Source organism: Engraulis encrasicolus, chromosome 5, assembly GCF_034702125.1.
Source record: "Engraulis encrasicolus isolate BLACKSEA-1 chromosome 5, IST_EnEncr_1.0, whole genome shotgun sequence".
NCBI classification, from domain to species: domain Eukaryota; kingdom Metazoa; phylum Chordata; class Actinopteri; order Clupeiformes; family Engraulidae; genus Engraulis; species Engraulis encrasicolus.
In genome coordinates this window covers 21550796-21575253 of record NC_085861.1, presented here as the reverse complement: position 1 = coordinate 21575253, position 24458 = coordinate 21550796, and the positions used below count along the sequence as shown (strand labels likewise).

Sequence of the window (24458 nt, the reverse complement as noted above, 5' to 3'; positions counted from 1 at the left end):
AATCAGCTGCTGTGATAGACAGCACCCGTTGTCCTGGCTACCGCTGTCAATGGCAACAAGACGTTCACTGCTAAAGCCACTGGCTTGTATACAAGTCAGTGGCTAAAGCGAATGTTTCATATCACTCCGCAGGGGGTCCGGTCTTTTGTCACTCTAATCAGCTGCTGTGATAGACAACACCTGTTGTCCTGGCTAGCCTACCTAGCTGTTGCCTAGCGGTGTTCCACAACGGCACTGCTTTGTTTTGCGCAGCAACAATCTTAACATTAAATAGGTCTAAAGAAATGTCCCCGCATGTGTGAATCATTTAAGTATATCCATATAATAAGCGGGTTAACTTTCGGCGAGTCGGTCGCTTTGTGGAATAGCAGCACTTCAGAGAGAACAAGACCCCTCCGCTCCGCGTCGGGGTCTAAAGATTCTCTCTGTCGTGCTGCTATTCCACGGTAGCGACCTTCTCGCCGAACGTTAACCCTTACATAACAAGCACGGCTTGTTCACATATGGTTGTGGAAATGAAAAGATGGGCGAGGTCGTGTGTTGACTCAGTCAAGACTATGAATATAGATAAAATAGGAAGGCTTTGTTTGTGTGTTGCAGAAGGTTTTTTGAGTATTAACATTGTCCTGGTGTTGTTAGACAAACAGTTAGAATTACAACTTCAGACTTCTGTTTAGAAGACACATTACGTTCTTCATGTCTTCCTGTTAAACATGTCTGAATGAAAAGAAAACAATTGCCTTAAGTTTTTTCCTTTACCTGACATGTATTGACAGAAATTACACTGTGGAAACATGTAATGGTAAAGGATGAAACGGTCACATGCCTGAAACAAAAGAAAACTAATAAGTTGAACTTCAGACTTGGCCTAACACCTCTATTTCTCCTCAGCTGACCAACGCTGTTGCCGTCACCCCAGACATCTCCAGTGAACAGACGGTAAGATCATTTTACACTGATCATTGACATGATTTTGTTTTCATACATTTAGAAGCTGTTTACACTTATTATATGGGTCTTTTTTTACGTGTACACGTAAACAGTTTTAAAATCTGCATATCAAACCGGCTTAAAAATAACTCATTTAGGGGGCTAAAACGCACCTGTTGCAATGGAGTTTTTATTTTTTTCCCACATGTTGCGTGTACACGTGATAAAAAAAATATCCATATTTAAAACTATCCGGATGCGTGTGAACAGTTTAGTGTAGAAAAGAACACTCTTATTTCTGCACATTTTAGACAAATGTCTGATGGATCAGTCTTTTATTCCATAAAACACAGTGTCTGTCCTACACCTACATGTCTACCTGCATACTTGTCAATCACTCACGCTGACATTTTACCCTCATTGTATTTTACACATGCATGTTTTAAACCATAATTACACAGTAGTGCCAGTTAGTCCTGTACTACCTCTCTACTGGCCTATCATCCAATCACTTACACTTGACATTCCGTGTTTCACTTCAGTGTTCTGTCTGGGCTCTTTCTGGCCCCGCCTCCAGTAGTGATGTCACAATCATCGACCCGACGCGTTCCAACACCATCCTGGATCAGTTCAGTCTTCCGCCCACCTCACCAGCACTCTGCATATGCGCAGTGCCACCAACAGGTCAATACTGGCATCACAGGCAGCAAGCACTTTGCTGTGCACTCAGTCACACACAACGTATATTAGTTGGCTTTGTACTTTGACTAGAAGAGCCTTTTGTCCAAAGCAGCTTGCAAAAGAGGGAATAATCAACAAAATGCTGTTTGTGGGAGAGAGGACAGAGTAAACACAGGCATAACAAAGTTAGTGCAGAATGCAGTTGAGAAGGGTTAGTTATCTTGTGAAGAAAGCCCACAAACAATGGCAACCCAGTGACCTCTTGAGGTTGCAGCATGAGATGCAGTCCAACAACACATTGTCTTACATGGCAGATTGTTGTTAGCCATTTGTATCTAGTTGTTCAATGCATGAAACAAGTCCATGGATATGGAGAATGCATGTAATAATTCCAGTGGTGTCACAGCAATATTCCTTCTTTCTATGTAATGTATTCCACATAATAAACACACATGCAAGATTTAGCAGACATAGAATCACTGTGTTGTTTGTTTGTTTGTTTTTGTTATTCAGGAGAAACCCCTGGAACAGTATGGATAGGAACTCAGGATGGGGGGTGAGTGCCTACATTCAAATGATGCTCAAACATCACACATAAACACATTCATGCTGTGAAAGTATGCAAATAAATAATGATTTCATGATGTGAAACATGCAAATAATGACGGTATATTAGGCTTCATTGGTGTCTAGTGCTTTCATCTATGCGCCAAAGCAGTTCAGTAGAGATGTCCGATAATATCGGCCCACAGATATTATCGGCCCGATAATAGCATAAAATGTAATATCGGTCAATATCGGTATCGGATTTTTGACCTATCAAAACCGATATAATAATGCTTGAATTACTGTACACTTTTCTCCTTAATTATTTTTCTATTTTTCACAAACGATGTTAATATTTGGAAAGCTTTGTTGCATTCGAGAATGCATCTAGTGGGGCATTACACTAAAATTAAGCATATTTTGTTCCACAACAGCAGATTTTTAATGTTACCTAAAATTTGTTAGGAGGAAAAATAACCCACATATATCGGCATCGGTATCGGCCAATATCGGAATCGAAAATTGAGAGTTGGACAATATCGGCATATTGGATATCGGCAAAAAAGCCAATATCGGACATCTCTACTGTTCAGTCTAGATTGCACATGGGAAGACTATATGGGGTTTATGATCTTGTACAGTGCGTGTTGTCTACTCTAGTCACTAGTGTTTTCACTACATCGAATTATTATGCAGTCATTATGACGTTATCATCACTGCTTACCCAAAATAGTCCATATAAATGACAGTCATCATAATTTTCAAGTCACCAACCACACGATACGGTTACAAATCAAATGTTTTTGAATGAACCTTCCAGCAATTAATTAATTCATTAATTTATTTCAACACCATTATCATTGGAAGGCTAGTTCAAAAACATTAGGACATGAATATGTCCCCGGTTCTTAGAGTGAGATGAGTGAGCCATCAGGTCGACAGCCAATTAGCTTTACCCCCACAGAGATGGCGAACGAAGTCTTACGAATAAGAACATCAAGTTTTTTATTCTAACGTATGATGACTTGAAAATGATGATGACTCATTTATTGATTATTTATGAAAAACGGTGGAAATTAACGTGGATTGCAGTGTAAATTGAATGTAGTGTTCCCTCACTAGATTACATGTCAACATCAAACCATGAATTTACCAATCGTGCATGGAACAATGCATTGTGTAATAATCCGTTGTGTGGCATGAATTATTGGGAGTTGTAGTTCTCTTATCTGTACTGTTCTGCAATCAGAATGCTAATGCTAACATATTCAATTCAATTCAGTTTATTGGCTGGACTCTTGGTCCACAATCACGTAATACAGAAGGACACATAAAAACAGGACAGACCAGTACAATCAGACAGAAACCCCACACAGAACAAACAACAAGAAAAAAAAAAGTACAATATAAAACAAACAAATTAAAATAATGATGATGTGTGTGTGTGCTTGTGTGCGTGTGTTGTGTTCTCCAGTCTCCTGGTGCATCCGGCCTCCATGTCCAGACGCCGCTGTCTTCAGTCCGTCACGCTCACCGAGGGGGTCCACTCCCTAACGTGAGTTTCTTTACGCTTTTCTGGATTCTCATGTCTTTTTATTTCTGAACTTTTATTAAGCAACCTTATTTGACTATTAGCCATCTCGCTGTGCGTGTGCGTGCGTGCGTGCGTGCGTGCGTGTACTGTATATGTATGTGTGTGTGTGTGTGTGTATGTGTATGTGTATGTGTGCGTGCGTGCGTGTGTGCGCTCTCTCTCATGCATGAAGTTTTGTTTATGTACAGTCTGTGTGTCTGTCTCTGTCTATCCATCTGTGTGCGTGTGCGTGTGCGTGTGCGTGTGTGTGTGTGTGTGTGTGTGTGTGTGTGTGTGTGTGTGTGTGTGTGTGTGTGTGTGTGTGTGTGTGTGTGTGTGTGTGTGTGTGTGTGTGTGTGTGTGTGTGTGTGTGTGTGTGTGTGTGTGTGTGTGTGTGTGTGTGTGTGTGTGTGTGTGTGTGTGTGTGTGTGTTCAGCTTCAGTAGTGAATCTCTGGTAAAGAAGGGGACGGGTTCAATGAGCCATTGTAAAGCAGCCCAGGGGAAGGAACAAGTTGGCCAAAACATCTTGTCATTACTTAAACTGTTAGTCAAACAAAATTAAGGACTTTTATTTCCGCCTGTCCTGTTGAGTAAGCGGGCCCTCGCCAGATGAATGTCCTTCCGCCTTGCTCAGCACATGTCGTACCCACATCTGCCAAGGCTGGCTGCATTGGAGACGTACGTGTATTTCAGAAGACAGAGCCTTATCCGGTCGGGAGAACAGCACAAACATCCTTGCCGCCAATAAATGCCTTCAAAACAGCTCATCCAATTCATCTTGAATGAATAATAAAATGGATATCTGGTAGATGCAATAGCACCGTTACAATTGATGTGAATCACCATTGTTGTCTGAAAGAAACAGTGGCTTCTCCACTACACTATAGTGTATCAATGAACACAGTTACATGCATGGAGTATTATTCCGCTTTCAAGCAGAATGTTCAATTCAATTCTTTAATTACATCAGACAAAATGCATGGTCCATAACAAGTTATACAAAATAATAACATTACATAAGACAAAGTAAGGAAAGAAAAGACAGGTGCACACACACCCATCAGACTTGCTAGAACTCTTAACTGGATTCACTGTCAGTATTCCAGTGTGCCATTCCTGATTGGCCAATTTATTTCTTGGCTCCCTTGAAGGGTCTACGTTGCAGATGTACAGTGCTGTATGTGTACATGGAGCAAGGCAGAGCTACACTCGTTCTCTGATTAGCTGTTGCCATGATTAAATAAACTCAACAGTTCACACTGTGTGTATGTGTCTGTGTGTGTGTGTGTGTCTCTGTCTCTGTCTCTATCTACCTCTGTGTGTCTCTGTCTCTGTCTCTGTCTCTGTGCGTGTGCCTCATGTTTTAATCAGGGCCTGTGTCATCTCTCTTGTGTCCAATCAGGTATTCAGATGGTAAAGTAATAGCTGGATTAGCCAATGGGACGTTGGCTTTCTTCAGCCACGGTCCATCTGGCTGGGACCTCCAATTAAAGGGGGAGATGTCTCTAGGTTCTCCACCCGTGCAGCCCATTCGCTGTTGCCTAGCAAAAGGGGCGGGTCTATGGGTCGGTTACTGGAACAAGATTCACATGATCGATGTGGCGACTAGAAAAATTGAGGTGAGGCACACACACACACACACACACACACACACACACACACACACACACACACACACACACACACACACACACACACACACACACACACACACACACACACACACACACACACACACACTGTGCTATCCAGATTAACATTTTCTGGCCTTTGCTTTTTGTTATCATGAGTCTACCAAACAAAGTCTACCCCTATACAGTATATTATTTTGCAGTGTAAAATATTACAAACTACACTTTCAGGAGAAGAGGTTGACGTCTTTAGTTCCGTAAGTTTAAGTCTGCTACAGTACATTTTAGTTCCAGCTATTCACTAAACATGCTGATCCTTATTTAGGCAGGTAAATTAGGTTAAGAAAGGAATAAACTGTTTAATGCATGAGACGGATAAATATACTGGTATTTCATTCCTCTCAACCAGGTCACTTGTGCCATTCATATACAGCACTCAAGCTGTATAGTTCACTTATTTGTGCGAGTCACCTGTTGGATTACAGCAGGGGTTTCAAACTCAAATTCACAGAGGGCTAAAATCAAAATCTGGGAAGAGGTCGTGGGCCGAATTCAAAGTGTAATGAACAGCCATTTAAAGTCAAATTAAACGCCTCCAACTCTCCAATCTTTTCCAGAAATCGTTTACAGTGTCGGAGCGCAGTGAGCAGCAGGTGCGTTTCCTGTGCGCAGCAGGAAGTGGCGTGTGGGCTTCTTGTCGGCTTGACCCCACCCTGCGCCTCTTTGATTGGACGACCGGCCGGCCTCTACAGGAAGTGGACCTGTCACCCATGGTGACCAAAGCACTGGGTTAGAATGCACAGGCAATGTTGTTTTGGCCTCCATGTATTACTCAGATATATTTATTTTCTGAAATGCAGTATATGATCAATAGTATTATTTTGTGTGACTAGTCAAGTCAAGTCAAGTGAACTTTATTGTCAAAAATCTATGTAACAGGGTTAGCACAGAAGTTTGAAATGGCGTTTGACCAGTCTCCAATGTGCAGTTTAAGTAAAACGTTTAAATAAGACTTTGACACTCACACAACGTACCTACTATAGGTAACGTGTATTAAACTGCGATTTAAAAATCATTGTCATCGAATAATAAGCCAAAACATAATCACATCCTAAGGCACTCTCTCTAATCCCCCTGTCCCCCGGCGTGTTGCAGGTGCTGGCTTCCTGTCCCTGTCCCCTTTCCAGGTGTCTGCTCTGGCCGTCTGCTGCGGCCGTCTCTGGGTGGGCACTGCCAGTGGAGCCATCTTCTCCATGCCCCTCAGTATCTGTAAGTACTGTATATAGCTACTATAGGTCATGAAATGAAGCATTATTTTCTATGCCGCACAGAATCAGTAGGTGTATGAGAGAAAGTGAAATATGTGATGAAATGAATCTTCTCCATGCTGCACAGTATCATAAGCAGTAGTCGAGTTGTAGAATGAAAGCAGGGGGATGTCCAGAGATGGACTCTGATTATTGGGGGTTCAGGGGTTTGTCCCCGTGAAAATTTGGAAAATGTAGTTGTTAAAAGTGCAATTTAACACTATGTGGAGAAGGGATGCCTGTTTTAGAGGCAACTCGAGCTCTGATCACAAGTCTGGGAGAGACAACATACCCTGTATACTGTACTTTCTGTAATTAAATAAAACATCTTCTCCATGTCTCTCAGTATCAGTAAGACAGGGAGAGACAGGCTGTCTACAGTATGTAATTAAATAAAGCATCCTCTCCATGTCAGTAACTGCTCGAGTATGTATGTGTTATTGTATGTCATTAAGAGATTAAGGCTTAAGAGTCATGCTTACATGTAAACATACTTATACCTAAAACGGATACCTAAAACGGTAAGAAGTTTTAGATGTAAACAAGGTCTATATATATGCAGTATATAAAGATTAAAAAACAATTATATTAAACCATTATATTACAAAAAAACATGATATTACCAAAAGTGTTCTCTCACCTGCTTTGACTCACATACATGAACGTAAATGCCATCCCATAGCTCATTCCTTCTCCTACTGTATCACCTTTCACCAGGCTCTGAGTCCTCCATCCCATACTGCACCTTGAGCTTGGCACAGCTGTGTTACCATGGCCACAGACAAGCCGTCAAGTTCATCATCTCCGCTCCAGGTGAGTGACCGTGGCCAATGCTCACAGCACTTGTGATTTATTGGCTGCACAGGAGCAGGGAGCTGGAATAATGGACTATACTCAGTGTTCACAAGAAGTCATGGAAGTCATATTTGTGGTAAAATGAAAATAAGATGGTTGAAAATGAATTATTGGGAAGTAAAAGCTACTGTGGCTCTCTGCTTGAAGATGAGGTTTAGGACGAAGATTTATGCAAGGCTATTTTTTTTTTCAGATTTATCCTGATATTTCCCCTGAAAATCAACTATCCATACTTTTTCTGAGAGTTGTGTGTGTGGTAGCAATTCTACTTTATGAATTTGTATAGTATATATTGTATATATTTGTAAGTATACTAAGGCTGGATTTAACTTGACTTGTTTGTAATAGTTGTTGCCATTGTCTTTCTAGGTTGTCATAGCACAGCCTCAACACCAGAGGGCACTGATTCCACATCTCAGCTCATTTTGAGTGGAGGAGAGGGCTACATCAACTTCCGCATTGGTGAGACACCACTTACCTCATAACAACATACAAACCCATCAGTTAGTTATGGCCAAAACGGCATGGTCGAGTTGTATTGATTTGATCCGTCTAACGCTGTGACAATGTTGGGCGTCTGTGCCAAAGTTGTCTTTTCAGAAAATGGCAAAGCATTCCACAGGTGGATTTGTCTGAAACTTAATAAATGAAAGACATTCTCTTCTCACACCCACACAGGACTATTGTGTTAAAGTTGACATTCCATATTGCATATTCTATTATAGTTCTACTCAGGGCTGGGACACACACAAAAAACGGCCAGGGCATTTCCTGCCAAGACTGGTCCACCAGGCACTGAGACAACAATGAAGATATAATTTTTAGTCATCACATACAGTGCGAGATATTTTGACCGCAACAGCCAAAATTCCTGAATTATATCAGCCTCACAAAGGCCTGCTGTAACGACATGGGGACTGACGCCATTGAGGGGAGGGCCAGGCCAGAAATCACCAGTCCACCGGGAAAATGCCCTGAATGCTCTAAGGCCAATCTAGCCATGCTTATACTGTAACTGGACTGTATTATATTGTGCCTTTCCACTCCTTTGAGCCCTCAAAGCGATTTACATTGTATGTCTCACATTCACACATTCACATTCACATTCACACACCGGTGCCCGTGGCTTCCACGTAGAGTACCACCCTGCCACCAGGAGCAACTTGGGGTTAAGTGTCTTGTTCAAGGACACATTAGCCTTGGTCTCATTGCAGGGCCAGCCCCGGGCTGGCCCGGACAAAAGGGGGCTGACGGTGATCTCATCAAAAGGGGGCTAGGTGCTAAAGATGGCCGCCGGGCCAGGTTGTGGGGCTAAGGGCCGATTTCCCTGGCCCGTCGAATTCGATGGGCCAGCAAGCACCGCCGAGGCTCGGAGGCGGGGTCAACCTCTGTGTAAAAATGTGGCTGCATGGGGGACTTATCGCTAAATTCTGGGCAAATTATGGTTAAGCATTAGTTTGGGGTGTTTGGCTTTCTTATGGCATAATTTCATAGGATGCAACCTTGGCACTTCTGTTTGTGTTTTTAAAGTTATTTAGTCAACATAACTTTTTTGTTGTTATCGGATCATGGGCACCACTACACTTAAACTTGGGATGTCATAGCTAAGTCATGTCGGCTTTTTTTCTGCTTTTAGCCGCCAACTCTTGTGCCATTATCGTGATTTGGCATGCTTTCCACTGGACACCAATAAAAAGTGTCTCACAAATACTCACACATGACATTTATGTCGGCTTATTTAGCTTTTGCGCTATTATCGCCGAAGGTCTGGTAGGCTATATCGCACGTTTCAGACTGATCGCCAAACACAGTTTGAAATTTACACAAGGGCTTTAATGTCAAATGGATGGAAATAACATGAATGAATAGACAGGTGGCACGCCGCAACGAGGGGGTGTGTCGCTATGTCCGGGGATATGATATAATTTTCTATAGCAACTGATGAAGGTGCTATGTCTCAGGGATTTGGTCTCCTTTCACATGGTAACTTATTCAATTACCTGCACATTCATGTCTCGCTATGTCCGGGGCTCATGCTTCTGTGCGCGATTGGGGGGATTAACTGGGCATGTTCGCACGTCTCCTTCTGTTCACTCTCAGTTGTCGAGCTGCTCGTATTTTCATGCGTCTTTGTCTTGTTGATGATGTGGGTACGGCAGAGCGGGGCTTGAACCGGCAACCTTCTGGTTGGAAAACGGCTCCTCTACCACCTGAGCCACCACCGCCCCTGTAGTTAATAACTATCCTGTTTTCCCCACTCCACAGGAGATGACGCAAGTGATGGAACTAATGAGAACTCTCCTCAACGCTCGGAGCGCAGTCACATGATCATCTGGCAAAGTGCCCAGCCCTGCGTGCCCAACCCTTCGCTATGACGCTTGGCACTCGGACTCCTCTTCAAACAGCGGGTCTCAAGACAGGCGGCACCTCAACCCAACCCTTCCCCCTGACGTCACGTTACCCCCAAACTCTGCACTCTGACATTTGACACCTTTAACTTCCTTCAAGGGACCCCATAACCCTGCAATCTGACTGTTCACTCCTCCTCCTTTAAACTGTGGGTTGTAGGAGAGACGGGGGGCATCTCCGCTCCTCAATCCTGCCCTCTGATATGTAACCACCCCTCCCACCCCTCCTCTGACATGCCCACAAACTATGCACTCTGGCGTGTGACAGACTCGTCCTTTTAACTTTGGGTTTTCGGGGAGGCGTCATCTCAGCCTTACTATGCCTTTTGCCTCAATACAGAGGGCAGGGCTCTCATGACAAACCTGGCGCTAATATGCAGTAAAAAAAAACAAACATGAAACCACCTTACACTTCATGTCACAGGCAAAGCTGTGCCACCTTCAAAAGCACTATTCATGACTGGGTTTTCAGGGTTCTGGAAGAGTATGTGTCCAACAGGCTTGTACGAAATTCCGAATTGAATGAATTTCAATTCAAAGTAATGCCATAATACGAACACTAGGTGGTGTGTCATTACCTTGAATTTATTTTAATTTAATCTACACCACCCATTGAAAGTACATAGAACACCACCACCTAGTGTTCGTATTATGGTATTACTTTGAATTGAAATTCATTCAATTTGGAATTTCGTACAAGCCTGGTGTCCAATGAATATGTATTATCTGTCTGTATTATCTATGGCTATGTATAAGTCGATGCTGGCCTTACTCTGGCATCAAATGTGAAGGGTGGATCTAAAGTATTGAGAGCTCAAGTCACACCCCTCCATGGATTTAAAAAAAAATGTATGGGGTCAAAAGAACGGTTTCTCAATTGACTCCCATTTGCTCTGGTTCCAATCTTTGGTGACATGGACGGGAGTGGCTTTCTGTTATCTATCTATCTACCTGCTTGTCTATGCTGGCCTTAACCTGTCACCAAAGTGTGAAGGGTGGGTACAACAGGCCTGTGCTGTCCTGTGCCACCCATTATAATGGTCCTAACGCGGTGGGGGTGCTGTTGTCTCGTGTGTTGTGCCTTTGTTGTACCTGTACCTTTGTTGTGATGCACGTTGCTGTGAATTTGGTCAGTATTTAATTAACGAATTGTTTTGTTTTGTTTTCTCTCTCAAATCGTCATTCATCAGACCTCATGCATGACAATCAATGTAATTTTCTCTCGTGTGTGCACATTTGAAGTTTAAAACTGCCAGGTTTACTATGTATTCATCATCATCATCATCATCATCATCTTTGTCAGCAGACCAGTTGCTTAGTGTCCTTGTATTCATCAGTTGAAGCCATACGCCACCATTTCTGGACATAAGCTCATTTTACATCTTCCCTTGAGTTGAATGATTGAGTTTAATCTTTCTGCTGTACTTCTATCCATTGTCTCAGTCTGAGACTATAATTGAATCAAATGATGACGGCTGGAAGTTCAGGAGAAAGGGAAAACTCAATAATTTGGAAGGGAATGTATACATGATTTTCCCGTTTGTAAACAAACCCTGGCTGCACATCCCTGGAGGCACACTCTTCAACCTCTGATTTTTGGAAACTGCTGTCACTCAAAAAATGTGCTCACGTGGTTGGCTGCTTAGCATCTTGCCCCTCTTCACAGGGTGAATGTTTGTAAACGGGAAACCTATGTATACAATGACCTTATTTCCAGAAATGGGGCCTATACTACAAAGTTGGTTCTGGATAAGTTAATGTTAAGTTAAGAGGTAAATCATCTAATAGAAGAACATGGAGTCCTCATTTTCTTAAGAAAAGCTCCATTATTAGATGATTTACCTCTTGACTTAACCTTAACTTATCCTGAAGCAGTTTTGTAGTATAGGCCCATGGTGGAGTACAGTATAGCTTTAAAGTGAGGTGACATCTCTCAGCTTCTCAGGTTGTATTGGTCATGAGTGACAGGTGCTCCATCCATCCAGGGTTAAACCTTCCCCCTCCAAGCCGTCCACCAATCAGCACCCCTAGATCTATGCATCTCATTATGTGTCACTGAGCCAGTTGTGGTCATTAAGTAGGCGGGGGGAGACTGGAGAGGTACAGAACTTGTCTGGCGTCAGGTGTGTGTGTGTGTGTGTGTGTGTGTGTGTGCGTGTGCGTGTGCGCGCGCGCTGATGAGGTGTAACAGGTGTGCTCACTGGTTGCAGTCTATGCAAATCTCTGTATCGCCATGCCATCTTTCAGCTTTGTGTAGCAGGGCAAAGCCATGGACCTGTATACTGTACATGTGTTGACATGGCTATTAGCAAAGCCATAGGCATGCATTACTGTTTATAGGCCTATGTATGGGCAAAGCCATAGGCATGTTCAACTGTTTATATGTATGGGCAAAAGAAGTATAGATACGTGTAACTGTGTTGACATGCCTGGGCAAAAGCACTTTATTCCCGTTGTGTTTGTGTGTGTGTGTGATACTACAGTACCCATCAGGCTTTGCCCTGCATGAGCCCCCCCTCCAGTCTTGACTGACTGCCAGCCATCACCGTAGAAACCGGTGTGAAAAGATATCTAGTTACCCCACAACAACTGGCTGCCCAGGGGCCTTAGTTAAGAGGTAAATCATCTAATACAAGAGCTTTTTGTAAGAAAATGAGGACTCCAGGATCTTCTATCAGTTGATTTACCTCTAAACTTAACCTTAACTTATCCTGAACCAGCTTTGTAGTGTAGGCCCCAGATGTGAGTTCTGCAGTGATGGTGAAGTTAATTTATGACACCAGCTCAGCACAGTGTGGTTTAGAGTCTTTTTTTACCTTCTATTTCTGAAAGCAACGATCAATGTCATTTAATCTTGAGCCTTTGTTGATTTTGCAGTATTTGCCTGTGTATTTGTTAAGGTCTCCTGAGTCGGTCTGGAGATGAGAGGTGTGTGTGTTGTTCAATGGTGGGCCTTCACTTTGTGATTCTAATGTATCAAGCAATGAGTTACAGTATGACAAATATGAAATGTTTAGGGTGATATTGTTTCTGTATATATTCTTATCAAATTATGTTGTCTTAAAGTGAGTCAAATTATTAATAGGTAGTAACTGCAACACAGCAGATTTATTTCCTTTAATAAACACAATTTCAAAGTTTGCCTTTTGAGTAGGCCTACATTAGAACTAAAATCCATTTTTCAAACATGCATAAACTGTGCTATAATTGAGTTAAGTCGACCAAGCACTGTTAAACATTTTCATTTTCACACACACTGTAAGGCTGGTAACGCCTTGTAAACGCACGAACACTTTTTTATTATTATTATGGTTGCCAAACTTCATTAGGCTATAATAATGTCAAAATGTCTCCCAAACACTGTCCACACGTATGGCGCACGTATGCGTTGTCATCCATTCCACAAGCCCCGTGAAAGTTATTTGTACCTATTGCACGCACGTTTATGTCCGCTCCTGCGGAGCTTTTGAACAGTCTGTGGTGTGCCATCGCTCAGGGCTCGCTTCTTCTGCGAGGCATTCGAATGCGGCGACTGAGGGTTCGCGCAACCCGGTCCACTGCACTCGGTTTATAGGTTAGCTCTTTTCCAACAGCCAAGCCGTCGATGTTGCCGCTATACCAAATGACCCATCCGCCCATGGAGATGAGAAGGAGCAGTGCGCCGGAGTACACAAACAGGTCGCCAAAGTCTCTGCCGCGGATCTCCAGGTCGGCGAAAACGCCAACTAGTAGCGCAGCCACGCCGAGAAAATCCATGAGAACGGCGAAGACCAGGACGAATTTGCAGTGGGTCAATCCACTGTCATCCGGAGAGTGGTGCTTTATGAAAAACAGAAAGGTCGTGTGAATTTAGAGTCAGTGCATCACCATGGCCTGACAGATAAATAACCAGCAGAAAACAAAGTGACGAGATGGAGATTACAGGTGGTGATAATTTGCGGGTAGAGCTCTCTGAGTTGCAGTCTCTACTTGCAAAAGGAACGGTGGGCGAAACGCTGCCTTTTCAATGCAAACGTTCTCGCACCTTCAGGCCTTTCTGATAATTTATTGAACTGAGGCAGTATGTAGGCCTAGGTCTTTATACGCGTGTTCGTTTTGCATGACAATTTCTTTGAACGCACATCTTATTTTTAGCAACCACCGCAGGGAAAGTTGGATAATGAAGCAACGAATGTCCTATTTGGGTGGTTTTTCAGCATAAGCTGTTTAAAGCGTATTAACTACTGAATACTTGGACCTTTGTTTTTTAATTTACATCAGATTTCCAGTATTTCTTCAACTGACTTGAAATGAACCACCAGTTAAAATGGCAACACATTCCCTCCCATCCTGAAAGACTGGTTCTAGCCACATAGATGTTGCGTAAATAGCGAGTTTATAAGACAGATCGGAAGACATGTTTAGTCAAGCTATGTAACTAAAAGGTAAATTAAAAGTGGTGTTGTTTAGAGCGATGGGCGTTTGTACACTGTACAAAAAGAAACTGTTGGCTTAACGTCACTCTGCAACCTTGACAGACATCGGGCGAGGCGCGCTCATCAGAATTGAAAAGAAACCACCTGTTTCCATCAGTATGCGCACACCCTAACAACCTGCTGTGCCGCTGCCAGAGACCTCTAAAATAAAAGCCTCACATAAAAGCGTCAATAAACTATTGAACTTGTTAAAACAACTTACCCTCCTTCTCGGGTTAGCCATACTGGCCGTTTACATTCCACTTGATGTTAGGCAAAGTTGACCGTGTTTTCCGGGTCGGCGTTTTTGTCTGTAGTCGTCACCACTCATCCAAGTTATTTGACACTCCCACCAGAAGCAACCCTTTTTCCTGTTGTTCCAAATATTCAACGCGCCTCTTTTCACAAATGAAGTGTAGGACAGGTGTGTGTACCTTGGCTCAGTCCAAACATTCATCAAAAATGGAAGCTCATTATACTTTGCCCCTCACTGACACACGCGCGCTCACCTTCCCAAGGGAGTGCCGTGTGTAGCCTATTCAGTGTTTTTGTGGAGGAGTAAGTGACAAAAAATGAAGTTATTTTTTTAGGTCAGAAGTCACCGTGTCAACACAACTTGCTAAATCTGTAACAGTCAGCGCTGCTGAGAATTGCAGACATTCATATAATAGGCTAGCTCGTCTATGATGACACCCCTGATGGCTGGCTCATGCCCCCTTGCTCTGCAGCTGGCCAGCAAGTGAAGCTCACCTGCGAAATTCGAAAATGTGAATTGGGTGAATGCTTTATTATTATTGTTTTTTTGGGGGGAGAAAAAAGTTCACAAAATTAACTCGATCAAAATCACTATCACAACGTATGGTTCTGAAGTAGCCTACAGAAAAAAACATGGCATAATGTGACACACACACACACACACACACACACACACACACACACACACACACACACACAGAATTGTGACCAATTTCTGATGAGTTTTTCCACACAAATCTCATAGCCCCAGATCACAGATCTGTTCACGCCTACGTCGTGGGTGTGACATGAATCCATTACACAAACTGACGGTTCTTTTGTTGCATGACAGATATAAAAACTGCTACAATCAAAGTCAAAGTTTATATATCTGATCAGCTAATCACCTGGCCATCACAAGCACATGAATAAATATTAATATATATTTAGCATATGATTACCTTACAAGAATTTTCACTGACTGTAATCACAGTGGACATGATCAGTGCCTGCTCAAAAAATTGATGCTGCACATTCCTCCAGTCTTTTTTCAGTAATAGTCTAACATGGTGGTTCTTAACATTTTGTTTTCTTAACCCCATCTTTATCTGTGTCCAAGACAAGGCACGCACAACCAACCCCACCAACCCAAACATTTAACCTTGCACAACTGTCCCCTTTTCCCCTCCCCCTTGCTGAACTTGTGAGACAATAGGCTCGTTTGCAACCACGCAGCAAAAGATTTGATCAAAACGTGATTTGCTTGGTCATAAAAAGGAGGGGATAACTGCGTCGCAACCAAGCTGGACACATCAGGACGACGAGATTTCAACAGCGGCAAAGAAGGTGGATCTAGAGGTCTGTGGGTGGATCTACCTATTTTGACAGCGGGTGTACCAGGGCGCCCTCTCGTGGAATTAAATAATCATGGCACTAATTCTATGACGTGCTTACCATCATCGGCACATGCTTGTGAAATGCGAGACTCTCTCTGCCTCTCGGAGAGAAATCGGGTGGTCTTGTGGTAGAGATACAGGTTACCACTCAGTGAATCATAGTACAAGTCTTATGTGATGATTTGGCTTCACTTCCATGTAATAGTTCAGTTAATTAGTACTCACTTTAGGCTATTCATTTTGTGTTTTGGGACCAAAGTCGTCATTCAGATAGGACCGTTTTAAAATTACTTAACAGCGCCAACCCATGCTGCGAGGATTGAACCCAGGTGTTCAATATGTAGCTTTACCATGGCGCGCCAACCACAAAGGCCACTCTGTTTCGTGCACTTTCATACATAAAAGACAAGATAAGTCTCTCGCAACTGGTCTGTTTCCACATTAACCATCAGCAACTAAAGACTCCCCGTGTTTCAGTGCAGTTTCGAACCGGGGACCTCATGAGTGGAAGTCAGGCGCGCAACCACTGCTCTAACCGTCGAGCAGGCGGCCCGCGGAATAATACTGGTTTTGTAACCTACGGCATACACTCCTAACGTGGCGAAGATGGAGCATCTGACGACAGGGTGGTTTGTTTCTCTTTTTTTTTCTGTTGTAAGTGGGTTGTGCGACCATACATATGGATGATACCACTCTGAGTACGCTGCATTTGTGCATGAAATGCATTTCAGCACGTAGAAAATGAAGCACGTTCAACTACACACACATGAATCACATGAGCTATAAACACCAATCACGGCAGATTCCTCACATCATGGAGGAGGTCTTCTTGCCCGGCAGTAGGTTTCTGCTACTGCGGAGTTGCTTGACAAAACTTTTGTTCCCGCGATGGTTCAACGCCATGTGACACGACTGCCGCGCAGAGGTCACTCCCTTCAACTGCGTCTTGAACGGCAAATTCTAACCATGATGCTTCACGCGGACACACTGAGCATGCTCGCTGCCTAGCAAATTTTCAACTTCGTCAAAATTACGCCATCACGAACGCCCTTAATCATACACCTGTTTCAAACTAATGCATGTGGCATATTAGACCTCTGTGAGTAGGCCTATTTGATGGCCATTTTCGGAACAGTTGAAGAAAGTGAAATTGTCCACACATTATTTTACTGAATTGCCCCAGATAAAATATCTACCCATGCATGTTGGGTTCTTTCAGGCTTTGTAGTAAAACCATCAAACTGAAGTTTTAATCATTTGTTGCATGACACACAAACCACACTGCTCAGCCAATTATCCAGTCACCACCACAATTAATGCAATTAAATGGACCAATCAATGCTTTAATGAGTCTTAACTGGATGTTCACCCAGAGCACCCATACATCGATTGATATCAGCTGTAGTCACCAGGTTGATTAAGAGGGAAGCATATAAAAGCTGAGCTTGGTAGTGTAGACAACACAGCTTGGTTTCTGGGACTGCCATGATGTTCAGGTAAAAGGGCTAGTGGGTTTTTGAGATTTTGAAACAATAATGGACTTTTCGCTTACCGTGAAAAAGTGGTTTTATCATAGTTTGTGTAGTCATTGTCTTTGAAGTTGCTTTTCTATGAAGGTAGAAATGGTCACTGTGTTTTGCAGGTTCTCTTGGATTTGCCTCCTCTTGGTGCATGGCATCTGCTCTCAGCAGCTACACCAAGGTATAGTAGAGATTGGCCTTTACAAAGATGAATAATAACCTTACATATGTGGCAAATATTTAATGTTGATGCATATTTTTTTCCGTTTCATTTGTTTTTCAAGGGATGGGCTTTCCCCAAGGTTTTGGGTTTCTGGGCTCTATGAAGCCAATGAGTGATCTTGGTGCAACTAAGAGTGGAGGTAAACCAAGTCCCAGTGAACCTGTAACGGGCAATGTGGGTGGGACTAAAGGATCCACCACTTCCACTCAAGACATGGTACAGATGCCAGGAAACCAGGCAGGTTCAAATGGGGGCCCAGGTATCCCATGGATGGCAGTTCCCATGCTTCCAACAGGCTTCTATGGCATGCACCAGGCAAGCCAGCAGGGAGCTTCATCTGGCGCTACTGGTGGGGGTCAGAAAACCCAGTCTGTCAGCCAGGCAGTCCAGGCCCCAGCAATGATGGCCCAGGTGGCCATGCAGATGCCAAAGCAGCAGGCCCAACCCCCAGCCCAGATGTCCCAGGCCCCTGTTCAGATGGCTCAACAGCAAGTTAAAATGCCCCCGGCTCCAGCTCCCCAACAGCAAGTCCAAATGTCCCAGGCTGCATCACCCCAACAGCATGGTAAGGTGCCCCAAGGCAGCTCCTCCACAGCGTCTGCTTCCACTGGGGCTAGCTCATCAGGTATGGCCCAGATGTACCAGGTCCTTGCTCAGATGGCCCAACAGCAAGCCCAGGCCCAGATGCAGGCTGCAGCTCAGATTGCACAACAGCAAGCTCAGGCCGCAGCTCAAATGGCCCAGGCGCCAGTTCCGATGACCCAACAACAAGCCCAGGCGCCAGTCCAGATGTCCCAGGCGCCAGTCCAGATGTCCCAGGCGCCAGTCCAGATGTCCCAGGCGCCAGTCCAGATGTCCCAGGCGCCAGTCCAGATGTCCCAGGCGCCAGTGCAGATGGCCCAGCAGCAAGTCCAAATGCCCCAGGCTTCAGCTCACCAACAGCAGGCTAAGGTGCCACAGGGTGCAGCTTCTGTGAGTTCAGGCCCTACTGGTTCCACTGGTGCAGCATCTCCTTCAGCTGGGGCTGAGGCTGCCTCATCAAGCCAAGATCGCTTTATCACTCTCGCCGCACCATCAGGCTTCCAAACCACTTATGTTGTGCGGTCTTTCCATCGCTACTCGCGAGGCAAGAGGGTCTTTTCCCAAACCACCTACATCCCCCTGGACTTCCCTTCTCCTATTGAGACTGCTGATCCTGAACAGAAGACCCAGGATGGAAGGTAGAATACTTATGCATGGAACTTTAAAAATATATATTTTCTAATTCTTGTTTCAACTTAGTCTTTGTTTAACATGCTGCCACGCTAGAACATTGTCTTAGTTGGTGTGGTATGATTCATAATGTGAACGTGTGTGTGTGTGTGTGTGTGTGTGTGTGGTACTTGGGATGGATTTCTAATCAATTGGCTACTTCAAATAGAATTATTTTATCCCAAATGCTATACACACATGGAACATTAATGTCTCATATGGAATATGCACTTTGTTCCCCCTTTTCTAGAGCGCCTGATGCTCCTGCACCAGCTGATGCGAAAGGCCAGGCTGTACTCCCTGCAAGGTGGCACACATTAACTTGAATTTGAAAAACTATTTATCTGTTGTGAACATTCATTATTGTAGTTAATGTTTCTCCTTTTTCTCCATTGCAGGAAGGGATGAGTGGCTGTTCTCCAAGCTCAGAAGTGCAATTTTTAGGGATGAGCGCATTGAATTGAATAAATGGGCAATTTTAAATATTTTGTCTTCCTCCCCTTTATGTCTAAAAGTATGACTTAAATCACACAACCTAGGTCATTATTTGTAAAGGTTTAGTTTAATTGAACACTGTATTTTGAGAATTCTAATTCAAGCAAGTTGTAATGGTTGAACATTGGAAGGTATCAATGGGTTCTTATCTGACTTGAGTTCATTTAATGGCTACGTGTTTGTGTTTATTTGTTTTTGCTTGCTCTGCACAAGTGGTCTTGCTTTGGGCAACCACACTGCTAGGCGTTCATACATTTGTCATTCAGAGACTGCATTCCTAGTCAAACGGGTTACAAAAATTGTTTGCGTTCAATCATTCGAAGTCATCAGTTGCTGCACAAAATGCTGACTTGGCACGTCCAGCTGGTTCTTTTTCTGTAATGGACTCCTAATATAATGGGCTGGGCTGACAACAATCCACACTGGAAAGGATCATTTTGGATCGTCTTCTATAGCTGTGGCAGAATGTCCTGAGTGGTGTGATCTATAGAATGGACCATCAGAGTTCTGCTACTGAGACTGCTGGATATGTCCACCAAGACATGGGTGCTAGGGCCAGGGATGTTGTGCAGGGTACTGCTCCCTCAACTCTTTTACTCTGCTGAATTCTGGCTGACAACCTTGCCAAAGTCCAAATGCAAACTGAAAGATTGAAGTTTCATCTACAGGAAGTTAGTCACATAATTTGGCCTTTTACTAGTAATGGTGTTGGACTCCTCCCTTTTTTTTTATTGTTTTCTTTCCCCTAGATTTTCAGGTTTGCTATTTTTTTGCATGCTAAAAAGTCATCCATACCTTTTTATTAGGCCTACTTGTGTTAAAGGTCTAGTTACATGCATTGCAGAATAGATGACTACATCTTCCTATATGTAAAATGTGACCAAGGATTTGACACCATCTATATAGTTGTCACCACGTTCTCTGGTCTGGCTGAAATCATTAATCACACATCTATTTCAAGCTAATAAACACAACATATTGATGCTTTAAATGTGATTAACTGACAACCAATTTCTGAGGAGTTGAATCAAGTTTGTCCACATGTTCCTTTACCGAGTTGTCTCAGGTCACAGATCTGCCCATGCATGGGTAAATGCGAAAGGTTTGTCATAAATCCGGACCTACATAAACTGAAGGTTTAATTATTTGTTGTATGATGATACAAAATCAAACTGGTCAAATATATAAATAAATGATATAAAACTAAACTGATATAATCTGGAGGGCGTTTCTCAATGGTGTGATTGCTAACTAAATTGGCAATGCAATTTCCCATAAGCAACCTAGTAAGTTGCTAACAGGTTAGCAACAACCCTTGAGAAACGCATCCCTGGTCAGCCAATCCCAGAGCCATCTTTAACCAATGAATGTAATTGACGCAATGAATCAATTAAACAAACCATTTAAAACCTTAATGAGTCTTAATTGGATGTTCACCCAGATCACCCACACAGCAAGTGATATCAGCTGTAGCCACCAGGTTGATTAAGAGGGAAGTATATAAAAGCTGAGCTTGGTAGTGTGGACAACACAGCTTGGTTTCTGGGACTGCCATGATGTTCAGGTAAGTGGTCCAGTTGGTCTGTCGCTTATTTGGAGAAGGTTGATTTCCAATAATTTATGCAGTCATTGTCTTTGAAGTTGCTTTTCTATTAAGGTAGAAATGGTCACTGTGCTTTGCAGGTTCTCTTGGATTTGCCTCCTCTTGGTGCATGGCATCTGCTCTCAACAGCTACACCAAGGTATAGTATAGTTGGCCCTTAGATGAATAATGACCTGAAACTTGTGGCTTATATTTTATGTCACTGTTTTTTTTTCCTCCCCAGGGATGGGATTTCCCCAAGGTTTGGGGTTTCTGGGGTCTATGAAGCCAATGAGTGATCTTGGTTCAAGTAAGACTGGAGGTAATCCAAGTACCAGTGAACCTGGAAAGGGCAATGTTGGTGGAGCTAAAGGATCCACCACTTCCACTCAAGACGTGGTACAGATGCCAGGAAACCAGGCAGGTTCAAATGCGGGCCCAGGTACCCCATGGATGGCAGTTCCCATGCTTCCAACAGGCTTCTATGGCATGCACCAGGCAAGCCAGCAGGGAGCTTCATCTGGCGCTACTGGTGGGGGTCAGAAAACTCAGTCTGTCAGCCAGGCAGTCCAGGCCCCAGAAATGACGAGTCGGGTGACTATGCAAATGCCAAAGCAGCAGACCCAAGCCCCAGCCCTGATGTTCCAGGCCCCTGTGCAGATGTCTCAACAGCAAGTCCAAGTGTCCCAGGCTAAAGCACCCCAACAGCAAGCTGAGGTGCCCAAAGGCAGCTCCTCCACAGCGTCCGCTTCCACTGGGGCTACCTCATCGGCGATGTACCAGGCCCTTGCTCAGATGGCCCAACAGCAAGCCCAGGCCCAGATGCAGGCTGCAGCTCAGAGGGCCCAACAACAAGCTCAGGGTGCAGCTCAAATGGCCCAGGCGCCAGTTCCGATGGCCCAGCAGGAAGTCAAAATGCCCCAGGCTGCAGCTCACATGTCCCAGGCACAGATGCCAGGAAACCAGGCAGGTTCAAATGGGGGCACAGGTATCCCATGGATGGCAGTTCCCATGCTTCCAACAGGCTTCTATGGCATGCACCAGGCAAGCCAGCAGGGGGCTTCATCTGGCGCTACTGGTGGGGGTCAGAAAACTCAGTCTGTCAGCCAGGCAGTCCAGGCCCCAGTAATGATGGCCCAGGTGGCCATGCAGATTCAAAAGCAGCAGGCCCAACCCCCAGCCCAGATGTCCCAGTCGCCTGTTCAGATGTCTCAACAGCAAGTTAAAATGCCCCCGGCTCCAGCTCCCCAACAGCAAGTCCAAATGTCCCAGGCTGCATCACCCCAACAGCATGCTAAGGTGCCCCAAGGCAGCTCCTCCACAGCGTCTGCTTCCACTGGGAGTAGCTCATCAGGTATGGCCCAGATGTACCAGGTCCTTGCTCAGATGGCCCAACAGCAAGCCCAGGCCCAGATGCAGGCTGCAGCTCAGATTGCACAACAGCAAGCTCAGGCCGCAGCTCAAATGGCCCAGGCGCCAGTCCAGATGACCCAACAACAAGCCCAGGCGCCAGTCCAGATGTCCCAGGCGCCAGTCCAGATGTCCCAGGCGCCAGTCCAGATGTCCCAGGCGCCAGTGCAGATGTCCCAGGCGCCAGTGCAGATGTCCCAGGCGCCAGTGCAGATGTCCCAGGCGCCAGTGCAGATGTCCCAGGCGCCAGTGCAGATGTCCCAGGCGCCAGTGCAGATGTCCCAGGCGCCAGTGCAGATGTCCCAGGCGCCAGTGCAGATGTCCCAGGCGCCAGTGCAGATGTCCCAGGCGCCAGTCCAGATGTCCCAGGCGCCAGTCCAGATGGCCCAGGCTTCAGCTCACCAACAGCAGGCTAAGGTGCCACAGGCTGCAGCTTCTGTGAGTTCAGGCCCTACTGGTTCCACAGGTGCAGCATCCCCTTCAGCTGAGGCTGCCTCATCAAGCCAAGATCGCTTTGTCACTCTAACCGCACCATCAGGCTTCCAAACCACTTATGTTGTACGGTCTTTCCATCGCTACTCGCGAGGCAAGAGGGTCTTTTCCCAAACCACCTACATCCCCCTGGACTTCCCTCCTCCTATTGAGACTGCTGATCCTGAACAGAAGACCCAGGATGGAAGGTAGAATACTTATGCATGAAACTTTAAAAATATATATTTTCTAATTCTTGTTTCAACTTAGTCTTTGTTTAACATGCTGCCATGCTAGAACATTGTCTTAGTTGGTGTGGTATGATTCATAATGTGAACTGACTGTGTGTGTGGGGGGGGAGTACTTGGGATGGATTTCTAATCAATTGGCTACTTCAAATGGAATTCTTTAATCCCAAATGCTATACACACATGGAACATTAATTTCTCATATGGAATATGCACTTTGTTCCCCCTTTTCTAGAGAGCCTGATGCTCCTGCACCAGCTGTTGCGAAAGGCCAGGCTGTACTCCCTGCAAGGTGGCACACATTAACTTGAATTTGAAAAACTATTTATCTGTTGTGAAAATTCATTATTGTAGTTAATGTTTCTCCTTTTTTCTCCATTGCAGGAAGGGATGAGTGGCTGTTCTCCAAGCTCAGAAGTGCATTTTTTATGGATGAGCGCATTGAATTGAATAAATGGGCAATTTTAAATATTTTTTGTCTTCCTCCCCTTTTGTCTAAAAGTATGACTTTGAGCACACAATCTAGATCATTATTTGTAAAGGTTTAGTTTAATTGAACACTGTATTTTGAGAATTCTGATTCAAGCAAGTTGTAATGGTTTATCATTGGAAGGTATCAATGGGTTCTTATCTGACTTGAGTTCATTTAATGGCTACGTGTTTGTGTTTATTTGCTTTGCTTGCTCTGCACAAGTGGTCTTGCTTTGGGCAACCACACTGCTAGGTGTTCATGCATTTGTCATTCAGAGACTGCATTCCTAGTCAAACGGGTTACAAAAATTGTTTGCGTTCAATCATTCTAAGTCATCAGTTGCTGCACAAAATGCTGACTTGGCACGTCCAGATGGTTCTTTTTCTGTAATGGACTCCTAATATGGGCTGGGCTGACAACAATCCACACTGGAAAGGATCATTTTGGATCGTCTTCTATAGCTGTGGCAGAATGTCCTGAGTGGTGTGATCTATAGAATGGACCATCAGAGTTCTGCTACTGAGACTGCTGGATATGTCCACCAAGACATGGGTGCTAGGGCCAGGGATGTTGTGCAGGGTACTGCTCCCTCAACTCTTTTACTCTGCTGAATTCTGGCTGACAACCTTGCCAAAGTCCAAATGCAAACTGAAAGATTGAAGTTTCATCTACAGGAAGTTGGTTACATAATTTGGCCTTTTAATAGTAATGGTGTTGAACTCCTCCTTTTTTCATTGTTTTCTTTCCCCTAGATGTTCAGGTTTTGCTA

The 24458-nt window shown here is 44.3% G+C and overlaps 4 protein-coding genes across 4 annotated transcripts in view; 3 read left to right on the top strand and 1 right to left on the bottom strand.

Moving 5' to 3' along the window:
• Window positions 1-11239, top strand: part of si:dkey-17m8.1 (C-Jun-amino-terminal kinase-interacting protein 4) — a 42320-nt gene extending 31081 nt beyond the window's left edge. Inside the window, exons 18-27 of the mRNA XM_063198916.1 lie at window positions 892-939; window positions 1473-1614; window positions 2125-2167; window positions 3632-3712; window positions 5134-5350; window positions 5980-6151; window positions 6518-6631; window positions 7387-7482; window positions 7894-7986; window positions 9790-11239. Of these exons, the coding sequence (XP_063054986.1) occupies window positions 892-939; window positions 1473-1614; window positions 2125-2167; window positions 3632-3712; window positions 5134-5350; window positions 5980-6151; window positions 6518-6631; window positions 7387-7482; window positions 7894-7986; window positions 9790-9899 (1116 nt within the window). The 3' untranslated portion in view covers window positions 9900-11239. The remainder of the gene's footprint in view (window positions 1-891; window positions 940-1472; window positions 1615-2124; window positions 2168-3631; window positions 3713-5133; window positions 5351-5979; window positions 6152-6517; window positions 6632-7386; window positions 7483-7893; window positions 7987-9789) is intronic.
• Window positions 11240-13034: 1795 nt separating this feature from the next.
• Window positions 13035-15145, bottom strand: LOC134449120 (transmembrane protein 238-like). The gene is made up of 2 exons (XM_063198917.1): window positions 14610-15145; window positions 13035-13751 (listed from the first exon to the last, which is right to left on the bottom strand). The coding sequence occupies exons 1-2, from the start codon at window positions 14628-14630 to the stop codon at window positions 13425-13427; spliced, it is 348 nt and encodes a 115-aa protein (XP_063054987.1). The 5' UTR covers window positions 14631-15145; the 3' UTR covers window positions 13035-13424.
• A 2309-nt stretch (window positions 15146-17454) lies between these two features.
• LOC134449118 (ataxin-2 homolog) lies at window positions 17455-19496 on the top strand. The gene is made up of 5 exons (XM_063198915.1): window positions 17455-17513; window positions 17660-17718; window positions 17822-18980; window positions 19262-19318; window positions 19410-19496. The coding sequence occupies exons 1-5, from the start codon at window positions 17503-17505 to the stop codon at window positions 19417-19419; spliced, it is 1296 nt and encodes a 431-aa protein (XP_063054985.1). The 5' UTR covers window positions 17455-17502; the 3' UTR covers window positions 19420-19496.
• Window positions 19497-21023: 1527 nt separating this feature from the next.
• On the top strand, window positions 21024-23688 carry LOC134449114 (proline-rich protein 36-like). Its single transcript, XM_063198912.1, has 5 exons — window positions 21024-21070; window positions 21190-21248; window positions 21333-23178; window positions 23453-23509; window positions 23602-23688. Exons 1-5 carry the CDS (start codon window positions 21060-21062, stop codon window positions 23609-23611), a joined length of 1983 nt encoding a protein of 660 aa, XP_063054982.1. The 5' UTR covers window positions 21024-21059; the 3' UTR covers window positions 23612-23688.
• Window positions 23689-24458: the final 770 nt, after the last annotated feature.